Genomic DNA, 25,449 nt, shown 5'->3' with positions numbered 1-25,449 from the left:
TTTTACATATCATCATGAACAGTCATAGTGTCAAGAAAGAGCCTCCACACCATATATACAGTATAAAGACGTCTATACATGGTTCTGTCTGGAGAGATTATTGTTGGAAGTTTTAAAGAAAACAGGTAAGACTGCAGGCAAAGACGTATGAAGTGATTAAAAGTGGTCAAACAGCTTGAAAAATAAGGAACACAAAGTTAAACAGAAATTATTCAGGGTCTTCCTGTTCATACCTCAGAGAGATCTCCGTTCTTGAGGTGCGCTCGGGCCATGCTGTCCAGCCAGGTCCGTCTCAGTTCAGGGGTGCTGGCGTAGGACCTAGCCAGGCTGTATTGGAGGTCGAGCAACATCTCCGGGTCTTTCTCATGCTCCCGCATCTGGGCCGTGGCCATCAGCACAGTGCGGATCCGTTTGGTCAGACCCTTTACTTCGGAGGGGAATCCCGTGGACTGTATCATACAGAGAGGAGTCAACACACACGCACTTGTGAAAACATGATTGAATGTTGAATAAAAATACAATACTGAACTTCAGATTTGGCTGAACTAATCCAGGGTTTGGTTATCAGGTTTAGGTAATCCTGTTAATTCCATTCACACTACTAAGTGACATTCTTCAAGTGACAATGTAAAGAGACCAGAATCATCACTCGTGTTTTTTGAGCTGATCCAAGAGGCAACTTCCGAGGCTGAAACCTGAGGCCGGTGCAGAAATTCTAAAAACTGCAGTTTCTCTAATGGCCACTAGAGGCTGGCTCAAAAAGTGAGACCATTACCTTAGACCTCCATGTTAAAATGCCCAACTTTACAGCAGAAATAAACATGTTTGCAGCCTGGAACAAAAAACAGTTTTGGTCTCTAAAGCTAATTTTTATGTTCAAGACAACTGTACGAGGGGTGAATTTTTATACAAGTCATTTGTTTAAATGTTATTAAGGCTTAAAGTTATGCATAATTAAGTACATGGCCACTGCCATTGCCACCCCAGGTGGAGCAATCAGTTGACAAGTTGCAACTATAGTGACAACGTTAGTAAGTTAACGTAACCATAGTATGACCCCAGATTCACACAGTTTGGGTTTAGCCGTAGCGGTCGCTATTTCAGATTGTTTTCAGTTAATGAAAGTTAACTGTAACGGTTTGGTTGTTCAGCACTCATAGTACTAAAAGACCCTCTAATATTTTAAATTTTTCCGGTAAGTACGGTTTATTTTAATGGTTTTAAGACAGTTTTTTGGTAGTGAAAATTAGCACCAGCATCATTACAGCTAATCATAGCTTTACATGAGCTGTCCTGACTAAGTTAACAGCTAGCGTAATGGTTATCTTTACCCTCTCGCCCCAAAATGGTCCAAAAATCCAAGATGGCGAAACTCGAGGCCTCAAAAGTCCACAAACTAATAAGTGATGTCATTGTGGCTACGTCCATTATTTTGTACAGTCTATGCTGTTAAAGTGATTGCAGTTACATGAGTGATATGGAAGCTTCCCAGCATGAACAGAGGTAACTGATATATACATACGTGTGTGTGTGTGTGTGTGTGTGTGTGTGTGTGTGTGTGTGTGTGTGTGTGTGTGTGTGTGTGTGTTGTTGTGTTTGGTTTACATTGTGATCCACAATGCTTCCATTGTTTCTACACTTAGTAACTAACACATTTGATGCATTCAATGTTACATAACTTTCCACTGTATTTGTTCAAAACCCCAAATCCCAAATCAGTCAAATCTTTACATGGATAAACCTAAATGGCGCTTTAAAGTAGAATCTGTAATTAATCACCTCCACCAGACATGTTTTGTCTCAACAAACCACATCAGTCATAACGCCTCACTACATATTTGATCTCACATCACGAATGTTTAACAAATGGGATCCAGCGGCTGCTCTGCAGAGAGAGTAAACAGAAACACAGACAGCTGGATCAAAGAGGGGCTTTCTGCACTTCTTGGTTGAATCCTCTCTTGGCTTCGACAGATTGCATGTTCAGAAATGTATTGAATTAAGAATTTCCTTTTGATTTTTTTATGCTTTCTTGGTTAACAATTTGAAATCTGAGAAAACGGGAAGAAGGCAACGAGCAGCTTAACAAGAAATGTCCCAAAAACTTTGCAAAAAATAAGTAAAAAGTTAAAACTTCTGATGACCTATAAGCCGATTACAATTGGCATTTTCAAAAAAAATAAATAAATAAAAACATAATAACAAATTTTTTTAATCCCTCAAACATATTTCAAACACTTGTGAAAAGGTATGAATTGAAAGCAGTGTTATACAGTACTTTTATTGTCAAAAATGAGTACAGGGACTTTTATTGTAAACATTAATGTGGTAATAATGTGTTGTGTGGGGCAAGCAGCATATGAAGAATTCTACTGTATATACTTTCTTAAGCCAACTTTTTGCTGGTAACAATCATTCTGAGTGAGTAATCCTTCAAGCTATTTTTTTAGTCATTTTACCTTTTACTATTTTTTTTGCAATTTGCAGGACATTTCCTTCCAAGTTACTCATTATGTTTTTTCCCCATGTTGGCTAAAGAAATCAAACCACTTTTCTCAGGTTTCAGAGGTCTAAATGCTAGTGAAAGGCGTCTGAACGCCGCACAAGAAAACTGATGTGGGTCTAGGTGATAAAGGGTTAAATCATATTGAAGCTGTGATTGCTAAGACTCTCTGGTTTTCCCTCTAGAGTCTTGTTGATTCCTGCTTTACCTTCATGGCCTTGTCACTGTTTGCAAAGTTGTTGATGATGGAGAGGGACTCCTGGAAGCGAGAACTGCCCGTCAGCGCCACGTCGGAGATGAGCTGGCTCACTGCGATGATGATCTGGACAGAAGAAAAGGAGCAAAGTGTGAAGATGTTTGGAGGAGAGACGACCGAGTGAGAAAGAAGGAGAGTGGATGAGAAGAAGATGAAAAGTGTACTGAGGGAGTGCAGCGAGCGCTGATGGAGAGCTGCTACTGTAATGGAAGTAGAGCCAAAAACGCAGCAGGAAGTGTGTGTTTAAACTAAACCCTATTAACATTCTCCACCTGCCTTCTGAAAGCATCTCAAGTACTCGGAGGAGTGTGTGTGGACACAATGTTTAAGGTCAGTATCAGAGTGAACTGAGATCATGAAAGACCTCATTACAAACCATCGAGAGAGTTAACATGTATGTAGTTGTATGTAGTTAACATGAGCATGTATGAACAGAGGCCAGGCCTTTAAAGGGACGACATGTTTGCTCTGCTCTCTCCTCCTCTTCATCACTCACTCCGCTTTACCTGCAGGTGCGTGCGCAGGAAGGTCTTTCTCTTGGTGTACTCGTAGTTGTTCCTCATCAGCAGGTAGAGCAGCGCAGACACCTCGGCCCGCAGGCATGCCAGCTTGGAGACGCAGCATTTGAGCACCTCGCAGCACAGAGCCTCGCACAGAGTCACGCGGCCCTTAAACAGCACTGACGGGAACTGCCGGGACAAAGCGTTAGTGTGTTAAACAGCAGGGATGGGATTAGAAAAATACTTTATGAGGGCAGCAGGAAAACAGTAAGACATTAGAAAGGAACAAGAGCGGTATGCCCAGTTACAATATATGTCTGTGTGGATCCAATTTTAAAGTGGAGTTTAAAATTTTGGTGCGACAAAATCAAATTGAATCTCGATTAAGAGTAAAACCTAAACTGACTTTTAATAAATCTTTTTTCATTTAAAGCTCCTTTTAAAATTTGGTGGAACGTAATTTAAAGTTAGGGGTTTAAAGTCTGAATGTTTATTGTCCAAATATTTGATTTTTGCTTCTGCTTTTACTGTCCTGTGTAACAATTTTAATGAATGTGTCAGCTTGGAAAAATGACCCAAAAATCAGCAAAAAAATTAGTAAATGACAAGAAAAATAATGTAAAACAGAAAGCAAACAAGTAAATGACTCTGAGAAGTATTTGTTTTAAAGTGTAGCTTTTTAAAACAAATTTTCTAAATCTAATAATGTCGTGCAATTTCTTTGTTTTTTTAAAAAAAGAAAATCACAATTTTCTCAGGGTGCAAAGGTTTAAATATTTGTGAAAGGCATCAGAAAGCAGCACAAGAGAGGTGATGTCGCTCCAGGTTTCAAGGGTCAATGAGAGCGGATAAAATAATTCTTTCTTCATCTCAAGCTCCTTTTTTTTTAGTGTGACATAATTTAAAGTTGAACTGTGATTGGGTGTATGTCCATTAAATATTTCATTTTTTCTTCTGCTTTTACTGTCCTATGATTATTTCAATGACAATGTGCGCCTTGGAATCAAAATGCAGATTTTTCTGTAGATGTTTTCATTTAATGAACTCAAGAGACATTTCTCTCTCATTTTTGACATCCTGTCTGTTATTGCTTCAGCTTTGCCAAAGGTCATACTCATAATTCCAGAGAGACATTTACTATCAGTGACTCAACCGCTTTCCCACTCATATTCAGATACTAACATGCCAGAACAGAGTCTCTCCTGCTGCTCTCCTCTGATTCATCACGCAGGCAGCTGGCACTGATACTGCCGATGTTATCTGAGGATGCTGCTCAGGAAATGAGCAGTCCCCCTTACATGGGAAACTGCGTGATGCCTCAAGAGTTTGAGATTGAGTCACGTTCGAGCTTGCTTACTCCCTAAATAAAAAATCTAAAAATACATATGATAGTAAGAGTATTAAGGCACCATGTGAATGTGGGAGAAGGCTCCAGCAACACTGACAAACACAGGAAGCAAGAAATATTTATTCGAATGCTTCCTCTCCTGTTTAGCAGTGATAAATTACATTGTGTCCTTGCAAACTGTTTAGGATGTTAAAAATAAAACGAGAACAGACTGCAGCAATGACACGTAGGCTGCACGAGTGATGACATACGCTTCAGTTTGTTTACTAGTGGTGGAAAATCTTCCAGGCCAAGTCCACAAAAATAAAAAAATAAAAAAACAACAACATGCCAGTATTTAACTGTCGGTCACTATCTTATTCATACGATATGTATGTGTGCGTGTGTTGACGTACCTTGTTAATAAAAGCCCTGAGAGCGGCGAACACATGCCTGAGGGCGGCTTCTGACTGGCCCACTTTTAGGAAGGTCAGGTAGACGTCAAATACTTTCTTCATAAGAGGGTTGTGACCGTCGCTGTCCAGCAGCTGGGTCTGATACACACACAGGACGACACTGCATTGACTTAAATGATTAACAAGAGGTACTATATGTCCCAAACTAAACCAAAACACTGACTCTGTCACCAAAACACAAGTAATACAAGTATACACACACACAAACAAACTGATACATGAAAAACACTTTTCTTGACTCAAATGTCATTATATCTTCAAGCCAATGACGTGGAATTGAAGAAGAAAAGTGTACTTATACGTGTGTGTGTGTGTGTGTGTGTGTGTGTGTGTGTGTGTCTGCACTGACCTTAAAACACTGAGTGAAAATCGAGAGGATGTCCAGCACGCTCAGGCAGACCTCAGTGGAGATGTTGCCCTCCAGCAGAGCCTGATGGTGGACTTCTGCCTCTGATGGCCCCGTCCCTACAACACACACACAGATCAGGCAAATTATTCATTGTGTACTGAATTTGATCACATAGATAATAGCACAATAACTGGTTAAATATACTAGCAAAAAAACGTGCACTATTACAGCAGAAAAGGGATACCAAAGCAAGATATGTACATGATCAATAAAGCAAAAAGAACAATATAAATAGTACAAACAAGACACAAACCTTAGGAGTTAAAAAATATATTTACAATAATTTACACCAATTGCATGTGGAAATTATATTAATTAATTATATATTAATTAATTATTATTCACATAATGGGTATTGTGCTATGCTCCTGCGATGACGCCATCCCAACATCATCAGAGCAAAGCAGCCGCAATAAGCTAATCAGTAAGATATATGCACACAAGCACTAGCACGCATGCACACAAGCACTCACACAAGCACTCACACGCACACACAGCAGGACCTGCTTCCCACTAGAGAAGCTCAGGTTACAATTTTTCATTCTCTACTCAGAACACCATTACTCATCTATGTCTTTACCAAGCACCAAGTGGTTTGCTACTATATTTATGCTTTGAATGCCACATACAGACCCTTTACAGGGGAGAAAATGTTACTAAGAAATGTCTTGCATGATTAAATTTTCTTTCAAGTTTGCCAGTATTAGCATGAAGCATGTTGCTTATACGGTACATCAGTAATTTGCTGGATCCAGCAAGGAAAAAAGCATATGATACTGTAATCTATAGGGTACACATGGATGATTTTGGCGGTGTCAGAATAAGTCGATATGTAGATAATCGTACCATTTATCTCTGAAACAAACAACGCATTTCTCATCAAGTTTCAGTGTGTATTATAAGCATTGTTGCTTTAATCTTAATATGCTCAGATATCTATTAAGCTCACAGAAGCCTTTGAGCTGACACAGTCAGCAACTAATAACAGATGGAGAATACATCTATGAAAGCTGGAGGCTTAAGACTCACCGTTGAGGTGAGTCTTACTACAAGTGTTATTTTCAAGAGCTGCCTATTGGTTAGTCTCCATTCAGGTAAAGCATGGTATTATATCTTGGTTTAGGTTTGTTTGTTCTGGCTATAAAACAGTTTGTGCTTGATTTTCTCCTGCCCTCAGTTAAGATCCAGCATGTTTATGATGACTATGAGATTAACTTTGCATCAACAACTCGTGTGGCTGTTTCCTCACTTGGGCTCTCCAAGTCCAACTGCAAAGTGCAACTTTGCTTGATGTTTAAACAAGACTTTCTTCCAGTACTGAGATTTTTTTTTTTGGTCCAGGCTAAAGTATAACAGCTGCTTACTGTGGAAAACGTGGTTTTGAAGCTTCTGCTCAGCAATGAAGGTGATAATATCACTGTGCAATATAAGTTTGTCTGTATGCATTTTGGTAAAGCTTTGTCTGACTGATTGAGTAATTTTTTGAAATTCTATACTCACCAGAACATGTGATTGGAGTGGAGCAATGAGAATTCACACTACTTGCGTACGAAGCGATAAGTTACGCCAGCTCAGAGGAAATGCAGGCCGCTCCACTAATTATTGCTCAACCCTTCATTCAGATTTCACCCCGCTCCACTCAAATCGCTCAGCAAAAAAAAAAAACAAACAAAAAAAACAACATTTGCCTTGTATTTTAATTTTAGCTTGTTTGACTTGTGAGAGCACAGGTAGTCCCTCATCCTCCTCTTCCTCATGTACAGTGCAGCAGCTGCTGCATGCAGTGCGGTCACGTCATAATCCGCTTCCTCAGTGCCAGGGAGGAGGTTAAATGCTTTGATCATATTGCTGTCAGTCACAACCCGAATCACACACCACTGCACGTTCCAATTTTCCAGTACACTTTCATACTTTTGGTGAATGCAATCCAGAGTGTTTTTTGCAATAGGAAAACTACGGTTCACTTTGAAACAGCTCATCACTGAGTCCAAGCGGACGTTTGTGCAAAACCTGAAGAAATTCCTTTGAGGTGTTCTTGAGATATCATGTTCACCAGAATGACTAGGATGTAAGGTTAAAGTGACCTTTGACCACGAAAATCTATCATTTCATTCATGAGTCTGAGTGGACGTTTGTGCCAAAATTGGAAGAAATTCCTTCAAGGTGTTCTCAAGTTATCATGTTCACTAAAAATGACTGCGACAAAAGGTTACAGTGACCTTTGACCACCAAAATCACCAGCCAAAGATCAGTTCATCCTTGTGTCCAAGTGGACGTTTGTGCCAAATTTGGAGAAATTCCTTTAAGATATCGCATTCACCAGAATGGATGGATGGGCAGACAGACAACCTAGACACATAATGCCTCTGACCACAGTTGTTGCAACCATCATTAGGGTATAGTAGTCCTTGAGATAAAAATAACCTTAAGTTTTTCATATTGACTTGTGTGTTAGGTTACCTATATTGAGAGTGAGGGAGGCTTCCATGGTGCTGAACTGGTGTATCTTAGTCTGCATGAGGCTGGCTCGGTTGCAGCGCATAGCCGGCATCGTCTGAGACTTCCTGTCTGATGAGAACAACTTGGACGCACACATCTCCTGACTCCTGTATGAATAATACATCCACAGAGTGAGTGTTTTTATTTTTTTGAAAGACATGGAGAGAAGACAGGAAGACACAGAAAGGAAATGTATCAGCTGCAGAAACTTTCTAACTCAGTTGAAGATCTCTAACCTATTATATTAAAGTGGCAATAGGACCTTTTTTTTTGCTTAAGCATATCAACTTATCTTGAAAAGTTGCCTGCCTCAAGTTTAACAAAAAGTAAAGAAACAAGATACAGGCTTCACATCAGAGACAGCGGGTGATGCAAAGATTAACCAAACCACATAAACACTTCCATTAATCTGACAACTCAGAATTTTGCTTCCTCTAAACTACACTAAATACAGCTGTGTTTCAAGTTTCAGGCACACTTTCCAGGTAAAATTACAGAGCTTGGGGTTTTCAGCCTTACCGGCCAATGCTCCTCTTTCCAATGTATCGCAGCTGAACCACACAGATCCTGCATGGAGAGTGAAAATATAATATTGATATTAGCAAGAGAAGAGAAAGTGTTTATGGACATCCTGCTCAATTTAGTTTTATTTTTCAGTCCCTGTATTTTTTCAGTAACTTTTCAGTCTTTGATTTGGTTTTGGTAAGTGAGCAATAAGGCAACACTGCAGCATCTGAGAAATATTAGCCGCTTCTCTGTCAACACAAAGACCACTGTGTGTGGTTGCTAAATGCTTTTAATATGCTGCATCTCTTCATCATCACACAGTTGTCTCTACTCTACAACAGCGAAGCAAAAATAAGAAGTTGATCTTACTGACATAGTTTCAAATATCTGAGTGTATTCTCCATTTTCAAAGTCCCCTTTTGCACTCAGTGTTGTGTCACTTGCATAAAACACTTGTCAAATGAAAAATAAAAGATTTTTGGCATGGAAAGAGTGCAGCGCAACTGCAACATAAGTCTGTCAACTTTTAAGCAATATTTAGTAGCTCTTATAAAAATTACTTTTTGTCATATATAACTCTTACTACGTCCAGACGAGGGTTGGATGAGATTTTCATGGTACGATAGAAAACATTGCGGTTTCACAGGATCACATTATTACAGAATTATTATTACTATCTGTTACGAGGACCTTTAAAAGGATGAAAACAGAATCCTTGTTTTTTTCTGAACAAATGTTGTGTCACTATAACTAAGACATGATTTTTTTTTCCAATGGACGTATGTGTAAAAAGTCTCCCTTTTGATAATAATTAAAATAAAGGTGAGATTCTCCATCCTGTTTTTTTTTTTTTTCAAGTATCAAAAATAAGTAAATGTACACGGTATGAAATCGTCAACTTTCGTATCACAATATACCTCGCTATCCTAGTCCAGAGAGTAGTGCATGAGACAGATAACCTGTGAAACAAATCATGTTCCTCCTCCTCTTTCTCATTTAACAGCTAAACAGTATACTAAAATATATTTCTGAAAACATCTGAGGCGAGAAATAGGCTATGCAGCTGCGTTTAAGACTTCTTGGCTCTGATTGTTTGCTTTTGTTCAGTCCCGGTGGATTCTTGCAAATGCCATTAGAAGCCCTAGGAGGATAAACATGATTTTTTTTTAATATACCATCTGTCTTGTGTACTACTGTCAGGGATAAAGTGACAGTTACAGCAAATATGATTCAAACATATATATTTTTAAAAGTTATCAACTATAGCTTTAACATTATTAGACATGACATAACGCATGGCTTTACTGCATTACAGCAAACCATTATGGGGTAAATTCTTGTCCACTACTCACTCGAGTAAGCTGAGGAAGTTCATGATGTCTTGGGGGCCCACTTTGTTCCAGTAGGCCATTAGAGTGTCTGTAGACAAAAAGAAACTCTTTGATGCATGTTTTCTTTTTTTAGGCAACATTAATCAAGGTGTAGTCAAGTTTGAATAAATAGTTCCTGTTGACTTTAGAGGAGATGTGCAGCTAAGTCAACTAAACATCCTAGACGAGACATGCTTGGCTGACAATCAGTCACCTCAGTTTTTCTTTAGCTGCCAAGCCAAGTTTCTGCAAGAACTCTATCCCAAAATATCAAGAGGGACGGTTATTTAATTTCCTGTGTATAATGAATTAAGGCCTGTCTGTGCAGCATGGTTATAGATCATCACTGACCCTCTGACAGGGTCTTGACGATGTGCAGGAAGCAGAGCAGGAGGCCTTTGATCTCATACGGTCCCAGTCTGCCGATGGGAGGCATGGTGCTGCTGGTGCTCATGGTGGAGCCACGTCTCTGCAGCTGCAACAACACACACAAAATACGTACTCAATAATGAGACATTCAAAGTCATAGGGTGGAGAAAAGAAGAGCCAGCCAAACCAGAATTTGTTTTTTGTATTTGGCAAGATTTTCTAGTCAACAACTCTACATTTGAGACAGAGCTTACATAGAACGATGGAGACATAGCACACTTACGTGTATTTAAACATTTCTGGCATTATTTTATACATTTTATACAGGCAATGAAGAGGAGAAGCAGGCGAGCACAAGACATCCTTTTTGGTCTTACGTGATGACGGAATATGCGCAGAACGAATGCAGCCAGAGATGAATCTGCTTCATCGTTTACATGATAAAAAATTTAAATTGGTTTATTGGTTTTAATGTTTAAACTACTCCTCTGCAACAGATTGAACTCTGAATCAATTTAGGGCCTGTTTAAGCTGACTAAGGTGTTTATATGGACTATGTTTAATCTGTTTGGGCTTTTAAACCTATTCTAATCAGATTAGTAGGCTCCAGGTTAACGTGCCTGCTGTGTTTGATACCCATTTGGGGTCTTTTGTTTAGACAATAAGTTATTTTGTCTCTCATTACTCTGACATTCCAAACCTGTCTGTGGCACTACAGCCCTAAGTTCCTACTGAAGAGGTACATCTTTAAAAAAAGGTCACATATGCATCATTTCACTTTCTAACTAGAATTACTGCCTTAAGGTTGTGTACCTCCACTAACCAGTCAAGTTACAGTTTGCATCCATGTCTGTCCACACTCGTATGTAGCCATGACAGCTGACGGTGCTCCACATATGGATGATGCTGCAAAGAAGCTACAAAGTGTAAAACGTAGATGATTCACACACAATGTGCTGCATTCAGACCCTTTTCACACATATTTTAATCTTCGTACCCGGAGCAAAATGCTTTGATTTCTTAGAAAAATCTGTTTTTTAAAAAGCTAGAACATTTCATATGTTACAAAAAATGATAATACATTTAAAGCTCCTTTTTTTCCAGTCCATTTCCTTGTTTGTTTATTTGTTTTAAACTTTTTTTTTCTTTTTTGCAACTCTTCAGATAATTTCCTATTTTTTAAAATAATTTCTCTGTATGTTTTGAGTCATTTCTTCATAAATTGCTAATTGCCTTATAGCTATGTTTTTAAAAGAAATTAAGGCAATTTTCTGCAATGCTAACAGTGTTTAAACAAGAACTCTTGTTATCAAGTTATCTCTCACTTGTTTTTCGGACATGAGAGGCCGTTCATGAGAAACTGGAAAAGTCATAATTTGGATTATTCAAACATCAAATGGAGGCAACATAAAAAAAAAAAAAAAAAAAACAGCAGAAGACGAAGAATGACTACATCAATTCCGGAGTCCAGTATTCCCAATTCAGGGACATACACTGCAATGGAGACACTTTAGCTCGAGTTCCCACAATGTAGCTGTTGTGTTTTAAATTACCAGCTGCCATGACCCAAAGATGCTTAAAAAGAACCTCAAGTATGTGTTTTTACACGGATGATAAATAGTCCTCTCTGGTCTGTATATATTCAACATCTGGGTGCATGACCAGATGGCGGATGCACACTCAGCTATGGAACTGGACCAGAGAATATCAATAAGCCTGTGATCACATGAATCCTGTGGTTTTTTCCCCCTGTGTAAACAATACCAACATGCGTCCCTCAGTATGTAACATGTGGTGTTCAGATCAAAAGGACTTTAGCATTAAATCAAGTCTTTGGTGTGTGTTTAAAAAAAGATCAATGCAATGTAAGTTTGCTTCCAATCCAATCTTATTTAATGTTCCACAGTTGAATAGCAGGAAGCGTGGAGGGCTTGTTATGTTGGCCATGTGTTCAGACACAGCACACACCCCACTGAGAAGATAATGTGACCCTGTTCAAAAGCAATAAAGAGATGTTTTTTGAAAGATTCTTTTTATGACTGTTTGTTTTGAGGAAATTAGCTGTAGAGTCGCCAGATTTCGATTCAAAGTGGTGTGCGTACGTGGCATGAGCCTTTTTGCTCAAAAGACTTTTACAAATGGAGGACTGATAGCGCAGACGCATCACGCTGTGTTAGCAGCAAAGGGTCAGCTGCTGTGAAATGTTCTCACCTCGGTGCTGTCTGGTGTCCCTGGGTCCATAAACAGAGAGCATCTGGAGTCCTCTCTCCTCACAACATGGCCGTTCTGAGCTGGCAGACCTGAACACAGCACAGTGCAGTGTTGTTAACACCAACTGAAAGCGCCACAGTTAAGTCATGACTACAGTCTGCATGCTCACTTTTGACATTTGAAAATTTAGGGGACATACTCTAGCAAAAGATGGATTTAGGTTGATATTGGATGCAAATATAGTTAGCAGATGCACTGTGCTGTATATTTGTCTTCCAATGATATGTGATATCTGGCAGATAAACACATCTGAATAACCCCTACATTGTTAATTTTCCATTTTAAAGAGCATCAAAACAAAAGGATGGGAGTCCAAAAAAAAGATCCACAAAAAAACTGACAGACTTAACAAAAACACAACATCATCACTGCAATGTTCATAACACATATGAATCAAAAGTCCATCAGCACAGCATAAATCCTTGTAGGATTCATGAGCTGACCCATTCTCTAAATCAAGCCTCTCAAACAAAGAGAAGTCCCAACGGCACAGCAAAAGTCAAAGAAACAAAAACCCACTTCCTCCATCTGTATGTTACAGCTGTAATTAATTGAGAAAGAACTATTCATAATATTAGTCTGACATGAGATGTACATGCAAAAAGCAGAAAAGTTTATGAAAAGTTCAGTAAAGTGTATGGCTCCCATGACGTGTTTAATCCTTTTATAAAAGACAAAAACTAATTCTAGACAAGCAAATATGATTTTCTGTGGTTATGCATGTTGGCTATCATCAACTCAAATGATGCATTCTCTGTCATTAACTGAATCCACTCTCTATGTTCAGGTCTGACATGACTTTTCCAGTAGTGGAGGATAACTGTAACTGCTGTGCTAAAACCTGTGAGGGCAAGAGCAAATGCTGGTTCTGAGATCTTAGATAAACTGTCCCCCAAAAGGCAAATTTGTACCCACAGAAGAACAGGTGTACCAAGCTCTTTTATTGTTTTGACTATCTCTCCCTGGAAGGGAATAACCCTGACATAAGGGGGAACTCCACCAGTTACTGCAGGCTCATTTTACGTCACACAGGAAACAATACAGAGCTTGTGAACCCCGTGGTAGAGAGTCTTTAGTTGCTTTTGTATATTTTAAAAACAACCCTCACAATGTCACCAGGGACAAGAAGCATTTGAGCTGCATTTTTGGACGTGCGTTTCGAGGAGTCATTCTAGAGAGTGAAGGTCAGAATATCTTTAGCTGCACTCATTTTAACCATTGTTTATTCTTACTCTATAGAGGCATGTTAGGACCACTGTGGATTAAAAAAATACAACATCGCAGGGGAAATAATCAGAGAAAAAAACTCTGAGATTAATGTTGCAAGTTTGCAAGACAAAAAGTTGGATATATTCTTTTAACTGCGATTTGTACTTTCTGTGTTTATGTCTGTGAAGCACTTTGCAAACTTGTTTTCTAAAGTGCTATGTAAAAAAACATTATTTTGAGTATCACAATCTCAACAAATTAATCAGAGGAAGCTCATGGTGAACATCTGAAATTTAAAAAAGATATATATTGATTCAGTTTATTGTTACTTGAACTTGTGTTATCTTTTGCATTGATTGTTGTCAGTGGTTGCTGTAACATCCACATACTTTCCTCCTGACATCACTAAAGAATGGTATACAACTAAAAGCAAACCTCAAGTAAAGTGCTATGATGTATGCAGCATCCAATCCCAACAAATAAATCAGCAACACTATACAGAGTGCTGTGAGTTTGCGGCACATTGTAGTTGTTGTTGTTGTTGTTGTTGTTGTCGTTGAGTGCTGCTAATGGACGGAGATGTGTGTAATATAAATGTTTCCTCTGTGGTGATGGTAATGGATGATGTATAAACAGGAAGCGACCAGATGCCACATATTCTAAGCTCACCGTGGTCTCTGTCGATTGCGGTGCTGATCCTCCTGCTGTCTGTGGAGACGGTTGATATCAGGTCATCTCTGGAGCCCTGGACGACAACGGGATGGAAGACAGGAAATATGGTTTACTACTAAAATATAAACTGTTACGTACAGAACACTTGCGTCATGTGAACTCGAGGCATGCTCAGACTTTATGATAAAAATAAGTCCGTTTTTCACAGCCTCCTCACACTAAAATAACACAGCTAAACAATGGAGGCTGGTTGGGAGTTGGGGCAACAACATCCAAAACATAAAAGTTTGTACACAAATACAGTTTATCTTTATAGATTATATTAATGCCGGAATGGCGAGAATGGTGTCAACATATGACGCCTTTTGTCTTATGTTTCTAGAGGTATGTGTTTTAGGAAATTGTTAAGAAATTGTTAATATGTCATATTTCTTAAAGGGAGTTTGGTGTAATATTTTCCAACAGGAGTAAGATGGAAATAATCTAAAAAAGAATCTAGTTGTAGTCTCGCAAATAGTGGCCCTGCAAGATCCCCAGTCTTTGCAAAATCTAACCCCTAACCCAAATCTCACACTGTATTTAGATGTGAAAGGGCTTCACTCTCCAGTTTTTTAAGAGCTGTTTGGGGTAGTCAGGAGAAAATCCTTGTAACAGTTGTGCTGCTTTTGCGACTGCTAAACTTGGACAAAAAGTAAGCTGTGTCATTTTCAGAGGGTTAAATGCACCCCTAACTGCACTGCCAGACAAATAGCCTCTCGGTGCTCCTGTACTTATTGCGCAAATAGGGCTGTGCGATATGACCAAATATATCATCTGACGATTAAAAAACGTCTATCATCTCATATCACGCAATGTCCTTTACTTTGTTTACATGATCTGACAATGCTTTGCGCTTTGACATAATTATAGAAAAATAATTGATTTAACTTTATACTTTATTCAACATTATAACAGCATTTTATTAAACTTAAACAGCAGTTTATGTGACTTTATGGCAGTAGCTACTTTATTTGTAACTGTAGTTCATGTCATAATTTTGTATTTTGGTAGTTTAACAGTGGTTTACAGATTTCAAAATATATATACATATATAAAAATATAACGTGTAACGCGGTATGGCCTAAAAAGCTAATGTTAGGCCACTACACTGTGGTCACTTCACTACTGCTATGAGGCTGTAAAAGCGTATTCAGCACGGTTTAGCGTGATGACGTTCCGTAGTCTCATTTAGCCACTTTTTAGCAACCACCTTTTTTAAATCACATTCAAGTTTAAAAGTTCACAGAGGGGTATTTACTGACATATTTTATATCATAAAACAAAACGTGTAAGTGTCTTCAGCTTACGTTAACCTCAGACTTTATTTCAGGCTTCCAACCAAAAACCCTTTAAAAAAACTCCATTAACTTTGAGACGAGGGAACCGGAGGTGCTGAAACTTGTTCTTTTTTCCGGGTTTTAGGACTCATCAATGGGGTTCTCTATTCCCGCCTTCAACAGGCATTGTAAAGGAGGCTCGAGAAACTGTGACTGTGAATCCTGTCAAAGGACGTCCAACAGAAATCTACAAAGTTGTGGCGCCCAGTAGCTCACCTGGTAGAGCGGGCACCTTTGTAGTACATGTGTTTCCTTCCTGCAGTGACAGCAGGTTGGACTCCAACCTACAGCCCTGCGCTGCATGTCATTTCCTCTCCCTACCCTCTTCAATCTTAAGCTACCCTACCCTATCAAAATAAAGGCATAAAAAAAAACAATAGTCTAAAAAAGAAAACTACAGGTTTAGTGCAGATTAATCAAGCCTCCTTTTCACTTGAACTTGAGATGGTTTGAGTTTCAATCTTTATCGTAAACAGTTTTCTTACTAAAAACACTGCATTCAGTAGCAGACGTCAGTGTCGAAAGTTTGCTTTAGAAAACAGTAACAGAGCATTCTGTAACCGCGCTGTTTGGTTCTGAGGGGACTCACATTGAGGCCGAGCCCGGGGCTGGAGGTGTGTGGCTGCGCAGACAGCTGCTTCAAGTTCTGGTAGAGCAGCTCAAACAGTGGCAGGTAGAGCAGACAGATCCTGGCCTGCTGGTTCTGCAACATCAAACACCATTAGATGAGCTTTTTTTATTAACAAATGCATTGTCAAACGGCCGTACATGAACGATGAGTGACGTTAAATGCTGTTAGAGAGGCAGACGGAATGTCTACCGCTGTAATTAGAGAAGACTGTAGATTCAAGATAAACACAGTTAAACACAGAGCTCAAAAAGCTGCTGTCTAAGGTTCCTGCACTCTAAACACTGGCTTGTTTGCATAACTGACATTGATGTCTTGTTTGGAGTGAAAGCGCCGTTTAACTGCAGTTTATCGGAGGTGCAGAGGGTGACCTCAAACTTGCGTCACATTAAACATTAACTTTTCACATGCAGACAGTGAGGTTCAGATCCCCACAGATTGCACTGTAAGGAGACATGCTGTGTGTATTTGTCAAACATCATTGGCTTCACCTAGGACCTTAGTTAATTTGCGTAACTAAGAAATGTATGCAGCAGACAAACAGATGACAGTTTTGCATGTTTGGACTTTTACTTACAGTTAACATCAGACCAAGTTTGATGGCAAATAAGAGCTCGTAATAACATTTTTTGGGACAGCTTTTATAAAAGATGGATATACTGTATACCACTATGAGCATTAAATCGTATATTTAGCACTCAAATGTTTTTAATTATACAAACATAATTCCAGTCATTTCCAGGGCAGTTTCTGTTGCTTCAGGAAAGACAAGTGTTAAGACTTATTTTTGACCAAGACAGAATCTTTAGAAAAGAATAGGGAAATGTGTGCTTGATTATTTTATTTGATTCTATTTTGCTTTATTTTATTTCATTTTATGATGTCATATGTTAAGGAATGCTTAGTTCTGTTTTTTTAAAAGAAACATAAACTGAAATTTCATTTTTATTTCATTTCATTTTATGAGGCACTATGACTGGAAATATTCTGTTTTGTTAAAAATTCAAACATAAATAAATAAGAAGTTCCAAAAAAAAAAGAAAAAGGAAAAAGTAAAGTGAAACATCTGGGAGTTTTTTTTTGTTTTTTTTTTTTTGAGGCCCTATATCAAGAAATGTTTTGTTTTTGTTTTTAAAATAATGAAAAATGACATAAAGCATTCCAAATAAAGAAAAAAGAAAAATAATAAATTAAAGTGAAATGCATTTTCTGTTTATTTGCTTACTTACTTGTTTTATTTTATTTTAAGGTCCTAAGTGTGGGAATGTCCTGTTCTGTTAAAAATTAAATTTTAGTGAATATTTGAAGTGAATTTTAAATAATATACAAAAAGTTTTGTTAGTTTTTTGTATAGGTGACAAAGCAAGGTATGCCAAGTCCACTGTTTGCTAGTGACATTAGTGCCATTCTCCAATAGAATTATTCTGAACAATGACTTTGTTCTTCTGACTTCTTCTATTGTATCTGCTTGTCTCTTTGTCCTCCCATCATCGCCCTCCCTCACCTTGAATGTTGTGTAGCGGTCGTCCATGGCGTGTTTAATCAGCAGATTCTTGAGGACGCTCACTGCCAGCTGTCTGACCTCGGGCCCCTGCTGCAGGGCCTCGGCCACCTCTCTCAGCAGCAGGCCCACCAGAAAGTGGTTACGGCAGTAGTCTTCTGTGAGGCTGAACTCCAGACTCTGCTCTGTGGTTGGCCAGACAGGAATGATATCAATATATAAAGCATGGGCTCAACTGATGCTGATATAATATGGCTTATTAAGACACTCTGTTTGACCAAATCTGATAATAAGTCTTAAGAAATGTGTTTTTACTGCATCTATGTCTTACATAGAAGATCCCCAAAAACTTAGAATTAATCCCAATAATTTCTCTGTTGGTCCTATATGGCTATAGATTTGTCTCAATAATCCAAACATGTCATCTTTAAATATAGATGACTGCAAACCTTATTTTTTCAAAAAGAATTCTTTTAAATGTGTGCTCCTTTGTATGATTCTGTGCCCCCTCTTTAAATTCTGAGGTTTTTGCGAGTCCACGAAAGCAGCGCAGGTGGAGCTCTCCATGAGTTCCTTTTTTCCTTAGCAGTATCTTGTGATTCGCAGGGTAGATAACCGTTTTGTCAATCCGCTCATCAGCTGCTGTGAGGTAATGCTAACTTGAGGCCCAGCAGACCCAGCAGAGTAAATGTTTCAGTTTCACATTCAATGCGGCATAATGTTCTGCTCCATCTGTGCCCAGAGTGCGCTCTGCGCTCCAAGAGAGTGATGCTATAACTAACCACACGATTGATATATTTCAACGGCGCTCCAAATGAACTGTCCATTTCAAAAATACAAAACTTATTTGCAGCATCAGATGTTACATTGTGGCAGGCTGCCACAAATTTATGCATCGGAAACCCTGAATTCCATAAATAAAAAAAAATATTTATAAACTTACAAAAATACTTGCTGGTATAAAACAGATCTGTAAATACACAAAAAATCCATAAACAGAAAAAGACAAAACTCAGTGTGTGTAAACTGTAAATCCACAAACTAACAATTGAGATTCACAAATAAAAAACTGGATTCGTACCAATACAATTTAATTCAATAACTGTTATTAAGTTGTAATTGTTAAAAAGACATACAAAAATGCTTTTCAGTTATTCATAAATCAATTTAACACATTCACAGACTATTTTTAGTTTGTGGATTTTTGGTAGATGCAGATCCGTTTTACATTTTGTGAGTTTACAAATCTTTTTCTTTTTTGTGCAAGTTGTTTTATGAATACAGAGTACTCATTAACATATGGATTGTCGATCTGTTCAATAATATTGAGACAAATCTATCTCCATAGTCTGGCATGTATATGACTTAGTACAAGCGGTGTAATCAGTAATGATACGTAAGTTGTAATGTACTGTAATACACTGGCAAACATCCAATCATTCAAAGTGCAACACTGCAAACTTATATGCAACAGAATTTCAACAAAACAACAGTCAGACATTAATGTGCCCACACAAAACCAAAGGGAGAAATGACGAAAATTCATTACTCATTGCCTTTGTTATGAAATGTATTATGTTATGTTTATGTTCATTCTCTATACTCAGAAAAGAGAAATAAATCAACAGCAATCAGGAGAGACGTGCCACTAGAAATGAGAAGTTGTCTCTGTCAACACAAACTATGGCGTACAGTTTCACAATAATGCTGTGTTAATATCAACAGGCAATACAGCGTGGGAACAGAGTGCCTGTCTGCAATTATCCTCTCTAATATCAGAGATAGACAGGCAGACTGAGAGAGGAAAGAGAGAGCGAGAGAGAGAGATAGAGAGAGAGAGAGCCGCAGCTTGGTGAAAGATGTTGCTGAAGTCACTTGAACGCTACGAAAAGAGGGTCGTCTGATTCCCACAAACAGCCAAGCTCCTCTCCTCTACAACACACAGCTTCAGGCGTGTCAGGTTGTTAGCCTAGCATTAGCATTGAGTGAGTGGGAGTGAATTGCCTATGAGGAAAAAAGGGGGGGAGCTGACAGGATGGCGAGTTAGTGCAGGTCAGAGTGAGGAGGTTTGCATACGGCGGCAAACATGATGTACGTGATGGTGCATTGAGCGTCACCTACCTACAGGGCCAAAAAGCTCCGTCGCATACGTAATAAAATCTGACCACAAGCAAAACACAAAAAAAACAGAGAAGGGGGGAGTAAAAATAAAGAAATTGGGGGTGAAACTGTAAACAATCCATGCAGCATTTCCACTTTGCTTTTCACTTGTGGTTGTGTAACGTGTGGTGTCAAGTCTGTAAAAACTTGTTAAGCAGGTGGAATTGCAGGTGGGTGTGACTTGCCACCTGCTAGACGCCTGTTTGGGTGAAACAATCAGGCAGGTTAATAGAGGGGATCAGTGAGGGGTCATGTGAGGGCTAGTCAGTGGTTACATGTGTGGTGGGAGGCTTAATGCATTTCAGTGGGAGGCAGAGGATGTTGTCAGACTCTCACCCTGGACGCGCTGCAGCTTGGTGCGCCCAAACGCCATGGGCAGGTTAAGAGGGATGAAGTGTTCGTGGTTGCACACCGTCATTAGGAAATCAAATTTCATTTCAGTCAGCACCTGTGGTAAACATACAGACATGAGTGTGCACCCGCATGAACATATGCAAATCTCCATCAACCGCCTCAGTGCAAATAATCCTCCATACTAAGCAAATACAATCTTTGACGCCGCTGACAGGGCTCCTCAAACACAGGGCATCTCTGTTGGTTTCATTTGTTAGTCAAATGTGCTACTGACAGACTACTGTGTAGTTGTTGGATGATATATTCTCTGAGAAAAAATTGTGATAAATAATATCATTTTCATTTTGAGATGATTTTACGACATTTATTGCGCGTCTGTCAGTCCTGGAAGAGGAATCCCTCCTCAGTCGCTCTTCCTGAGGTTTCTATCATTTTTTTCCCCTTTGTAGGGTTTTTTGGGGGAGTTTTTCTTTAGTCGATGTGAGGGACAGAGGGATGTCGTATAATGTCAGGCCCTCTGAGGCAAACTGTGATTTGTTATAATGGACTTTGTAAATGATATAATAATAATATATTAGCATAATAATGAAAGTTAGAAACAGCAAAGAACGTTTAATCTGATATATTTTTAACTAAAATTACCGCCTCGAGGTTGTATGCACAGTTGACTTCTGACCTCTTGGATATAAAATATCCTAATCTCATCATTATATCCAATTAGACATTTGTGTGAATTTTTAGGGCATAAATTTGTGAGTTCAGGCAAAAAAAAAAAAAACATATTTTATGAGGTCACAGTGACCTTGAGCTTTGACCACCAGATTCTAATCAGTTCATCCTTGACTCCATGTGGACATTTGTGCCCAATTTAGGGAACCTCCCTTAAGGCCTACTTTGCATATTGTGTTCATGATAAGGACACGGACGCAAGGTCACAGTGACCTTGACCTTTGACCTTCAACCACACGATTTCTAATCAGGTCATTCTTGAGTCCAAGTGGATGTTTGTATAAAACTTAAGGTGAATTCTTCTAGGCCTATTTCGCATATTGCTTTCATCAAGCTCGTATAACAATAAGTCAGTAGCGTAATTATTGCGACAGGCCTATTTACTACGTTCGCCTTTCACTTGCCTTAAACCTTGTGGTGTGCAGGTGTGGTTTGCTGGCTTACTGTACCTTGGGATCTTTGAGACCGAAATGACACATGTAGTGGTTGACCAGGCCGAAAGCAAAGCCCCTGTTCATGACGGTCAGGCACCTCTGAGGGGAGAAAGAATTGTTAGCAAACAAACAAATTTCTGAGAATGAGCTGCAGCAGAGTTAAAAATGAACACGATCGAGACATGATGACTTGTACAAAGAAAAGTGATCTTGTTTTGTTTGCCTCTGTACTTATTGTGTACCCCTATTTTAATGTATTATTTTCATTAATTTAATTACCCCCTATTTCTTTTCTTTTTTTACCACCTATTTATTTGTTCATTCTATTTTGATTGATTTGATTTGATTGATTTATTTTATCTTTTTATGTCATTTATCTATTTATCTATCTATTCATTTTTTTATTTTCCCTTATTACATGATAAAAAAAAAAACCTTTATGTTTATTTGGTTGTGTATTTTGTTTTCGTATTTAGAATGAATAAAGAGAGTTACAAAAACAAGAAAAAAAAAGAAAAATATCTAATATCTAATCTCTAATAGTTTGTTACTGCACAAAAATGTAAATCAATTGAGTTATTCTTCACACATCAGACAGTTTTTTGTAATTAATTTAAACCGTCTTTAGTAAGTTAAATAGGTTCGTGTCATGTTTTTGGATGTGGCATCCGGACCTTGATGAAAGTGGCCAGGCTCAGGTTGACGCAGCGAGCTTCCTCTGGGATTTCCATGTGGCGGATGGTGATGTGAGGCATGATGGACAGCACCAGAGACTGGAGCGCCTGGTGGAAACTGTCGGGGAAGCGCTGGGCCCGCGGCATCTAACCAGATGACCACAAAAACATATGCAACCACAGATCGCTCAAAGGCATCAAAATTTAAAAAACAGATTACCAGTACATTAATACAATTTTTGCAGTATATATATATATATATATATATATATATATATATACATTCAGTGGCCACTTTATTAGTTACACTGGTACAATCTAATAAAGTCCTATACAACCACTCTGCCAGAACATGTCTTTAACCCTTTGAAACCTGGTGCGACATCACTTTTCCTGTGCTGCTTTCAGAAGTATTTAAACCTTTGAACTGTGAGCAAATTGGTATGATTTCTTTTAAAAACCTAGAAAAAAAGTTATGAAACAACTTGGCAAGAAAGGTTGCACAATTTGCTAGAAATTAGTCTTTTAAAAAGCTACAGAAAATGTCTAGGGGGAAAAAAAGAAAAAAAGCTATGGAAAACTGTATTTATAATTAGAATTATATAATTTTTAAAGCCAATTTTTAAATAATTTTTAGTACCTTTTTCCCATTTTTCTTGCCAAATTTTTGGCCATTTCTTCTTTCATTGCCTTCCCATGTTTTTGAAAGCAATCAAGGCAGTTTGCTCAGGTTTCAAAGAAGCTCATGATATGCAATTTTTGGTGACTTTGTCATTCACATACACGAGAATATGTGAATACAGTGCAGTTTTGTGCATCACCACCTTTGACTACGAACTTAATACTAAAACATGTTGTTGAAATAAACACATTATTGGCTAAATAAAAGTGGACTTTATGGAAAAACAGTTACATTGAGTTGCATTAGATTACACAGGTTTACCTAATGAAGTGGCTACTGACTGAGTGTATGTTCTCTAAACAGATTGCAGTTCAACGTCTTCTAACAGCTCCAGCCAGCACTTTGCTTGCTGCTGAACATCTGATATTGCTGGGATGAAATGCAGACCCGGGGAATCAGAATGTGAAATATACACACACACACACAGACACACACACACACACAGAGCTTAATGATTCACTTTGAGTCTCACGTTCTGTCTTTGAGTGAGTGTGTGTGTGTGTGTGGAGTTTGTTTAAATGTGTTGACATGCTTTGTGACACCACGTGATATAAATTGGTTTGTGAAATCCCGGCCAGATGTAGACATTTGAACTTTTAGTAAGGGACACAAGCACAGACTCACTTTGTTAAACACAAATAAAAAAGTGATGATAAGGAAGGAAGAAATCACTTCATACCAACCTTCATGCGATTTCCTTCTTGCAGGTACTGGGCCATGGATTTGGCCATGGTTTCAAAGAAGAACCAGGAGTACTGCAGAGAGGCATTAAAGAGGAATAGAGTTGGAAAACCCCAGTATTCCCAAACATGCTAATCAGTTTCCTGAGAAGATGTATAATCTGAATATCACAGAGGTAACATAACAGTACAATCGGCTTCATGCTTCAGGATATCTTCTCTTGAAGTGAAGGAGGAAGTAAAGGTTACAGAAATTACATTATGAGCCATTTTATAGGCAACTACGCTACCCACTGTTCATTATTGGTACTGCGACTGCAGTGACACAAAGGCAGAGTACAGACCTTGAGCAGTTTGTTGCTGGTGTTGAAATCAGCCGTTTGCTTGAGGGTGGCTGTTACAGCAGTGGCCAGCACCTCATGAGTGGTCACGGAGTTTCCCGATGCAGGGTTGTTGGTCACAAATACATACTAAGAAAAATAAGGAAACACACACACACACACACACACACACACACACAATTATGAAATTCTTTTGAATTTATAAACCCCTGTAGCAGTGTTTATGGGAGCCCAGCCTATATCTGCCAATACCTTCTCAAAATAATGACTTGAAATAATTCGTCAATATCTCAAAATTCTACTTTTCTATTACTTTGTATCTTAAAATGATGAGTTAATGCCTCATAATTCTGAGAAATTTCCTCATAAAGGTTAAATATCTCAAAGATTTGCGAAACTTTCTCAAAATACTGACTTCATATCTTAAAACAGTAACTAAGTATCTCAAGATAATGACATAGTCTGTAAAGACAGTAAATATTTCAAAATTTTGAGAAACTTTCTAAAAGCATTGTAGCATCTCAAAATATGAGTCAATATCTTAAATATATGAGAAATCTTATCCAAAAAATACTTAGTATCTTTAAGTATTTAGGAAATTCCCAAGTACTGAGAAACTTTCTCCAAATAATGACTTAGTTTCCAAAAGTATTAAGTGTGTATCTCAAAAACAAGTTGGTATCTTAAAATTAATGAGAAATTTGTCAAGATAATAAGTATATATTTCAAACTTATGAGAAACCTTCTCAAAATAATGACTTCCTACCTCAAAATGATGACCTAGTATCTTAAAATAATGAGTTAATATCTTAAAATACATTATTTTATGACACTAAACAATTATTTTGCAATATTAAGTCATTGTTATAATGGCTTACAGTATCTGTATAACATATAACATTGGCAGAAATTGACTTCCATACATGTTTGTGTTGGTTACCTTAACAAAAGAGCGCAGGTAGTGTTCCAGGCCCTCCTCATGACATCTGGAGACTATATGTATGATCACACTGAAGGCACAGAGCAGGGAAGTGTTACACTGAGAGCATTTTTATCAGTATCGAAAAGTACAAACTGCAACTGCATTTTACACAAGTGAACAACTGACCGCAGAGAGTTGACAGCAATCTCGTGAGTTTCTTTGGTTGCTGCTGTGAGCACCCCAAACAGCTGCATCAGCACTGTCGGCAGGAAGTTGATGATTACATGAGTCTCCATGGCATGAAGGCACTATCGGAAGGGAGAAATAGATGGAAGTGTTATGTAAAATAAGTTCAACTTGCATTCCAGAGAGCTTTTTTGTCAAAACATGTGCAGAAGATATTGATTCTGATAGTAGGGGTCTTCGAAGAGGTTATTCTAAAGGCAAAACTCATTGAAATTAGATTACATTTTATTTGTATCTAGTTGTGAACACTTTACTGAAACAAAGATTTATGTGAATGAAAAACGTTGGAGGTACTGAAATTGAACCTTGAGGGACACCATAATTGACAGTAGCTGAATAGATTGAATTACTGAT

At 38.3% G+C, this 25,449-nt stretch overlaps 1 protein-coding gene across 2 annotated transcripts in view; it reads right to left on the bottom strand.

Annotated features, from left to right (window-relative positions):
* dock11 (dedicator of cytokinesis 11) overlaps window positions 1-25,449 on the bottom strand; it is a 93,741-nt gene that overhangs the window by 23,574 nt on the left and 44,718 nt on the right. The window contains exons 24-44 of one of the 2 annotated variants that reach the window (XM_042512383.1): window positions 25,036-25,157; window positions 24,868-24,937; window positions 23,931-24,056; window positions 23,590-23,661; window positions 22,225-22,371; window positions 21,566-21,649; window positions 20,370-20,481; window positions 19,995-20,033; window positions 17,877-18,058; window positions 16,334-16,447; window positions 14,366-14,441; window positions 12,428-12,516; window positions 10,199-10,322; window positions 9,830-9,896; window positions 8,490-8,537; window positions 7,932-8,077; window positions 5,412-5,527; window positions 5,003-5,140; window positions 3,266-3,448; window positions 2,712-2,825; window positions 234-449 (exon numbers count right to left, since the gene is read on the bottom strand). In XM_042512383.1, coding sequence (XP_042368317.1) covers window positions 234-449; window positions 2,712-2,825; window positions 3,266-3,448; window positions 5,003-5,140; window positions 5,412-5,527; window positions 7,932-8,077; window positions 8,490-8,537; window positions 9,830-9,896; window positions 10,199-10,322; window positions 12,428-12,516; window positions 14,366-14,441; window positions 16,334-16,447; window positions 17,877-18,058; window positions 19,995-20,033; window positions 20,370-20,481; window positions 21,566-21,649; window positions 22,225-22,371; window positions 23,590-23,661; window positions 23,931-24,056; window positions 24,868-24,937; window positions 25,036-25,157 — 2,385 coding nt within the window. The remainder of the gene's footprint in view (window positions 1-233; window positions 450-2,711; window positions 2,826-3,265; window positions 3,449-5,002; window positions 5,141-5,411; window positions 5,528-7,931; window positions 8,078-8,489; window positions 8,538-9,829; window positions 9,897-10,198; window positions 10,323-12,427; window positions 12,517-14,365; window positions 14,442-16,333; window positions 16,448-17,876; window positions 18,059-19,994; window positions 20,034-20,369; window positions 20,482-21,565; window positions 21,650-22,224; window positions 22,372-23,589; window positions 23,662-23,930; window positions 24,057-24,867; window positions 24,938-25,035; window positions 25,158-25,449) is intronic. The other variant, XM_042512384.1, reaches the window with a different exon arrangement.

This window comes from Plectropomus leopardus, chromosome 23, assembly GCF_008729295.1.
Source record: "Plectropomus leopardus isolate mb chromosome 23, YSFRI_Pleo_2.0, whole genome shotgun sequence".
Classification (NCBI taxonomy): domain Eukaryota; kingdom Metazoa; phylum Chordata; class Actinopteri; order Perciformes; family Serranidae; genus Plectropomus; species Plectropomus leopardus.
Note: the sequence above shows the minus strand (reverse complement) of the source record. Positions and strands in the feature narration are given on the sequence as shown.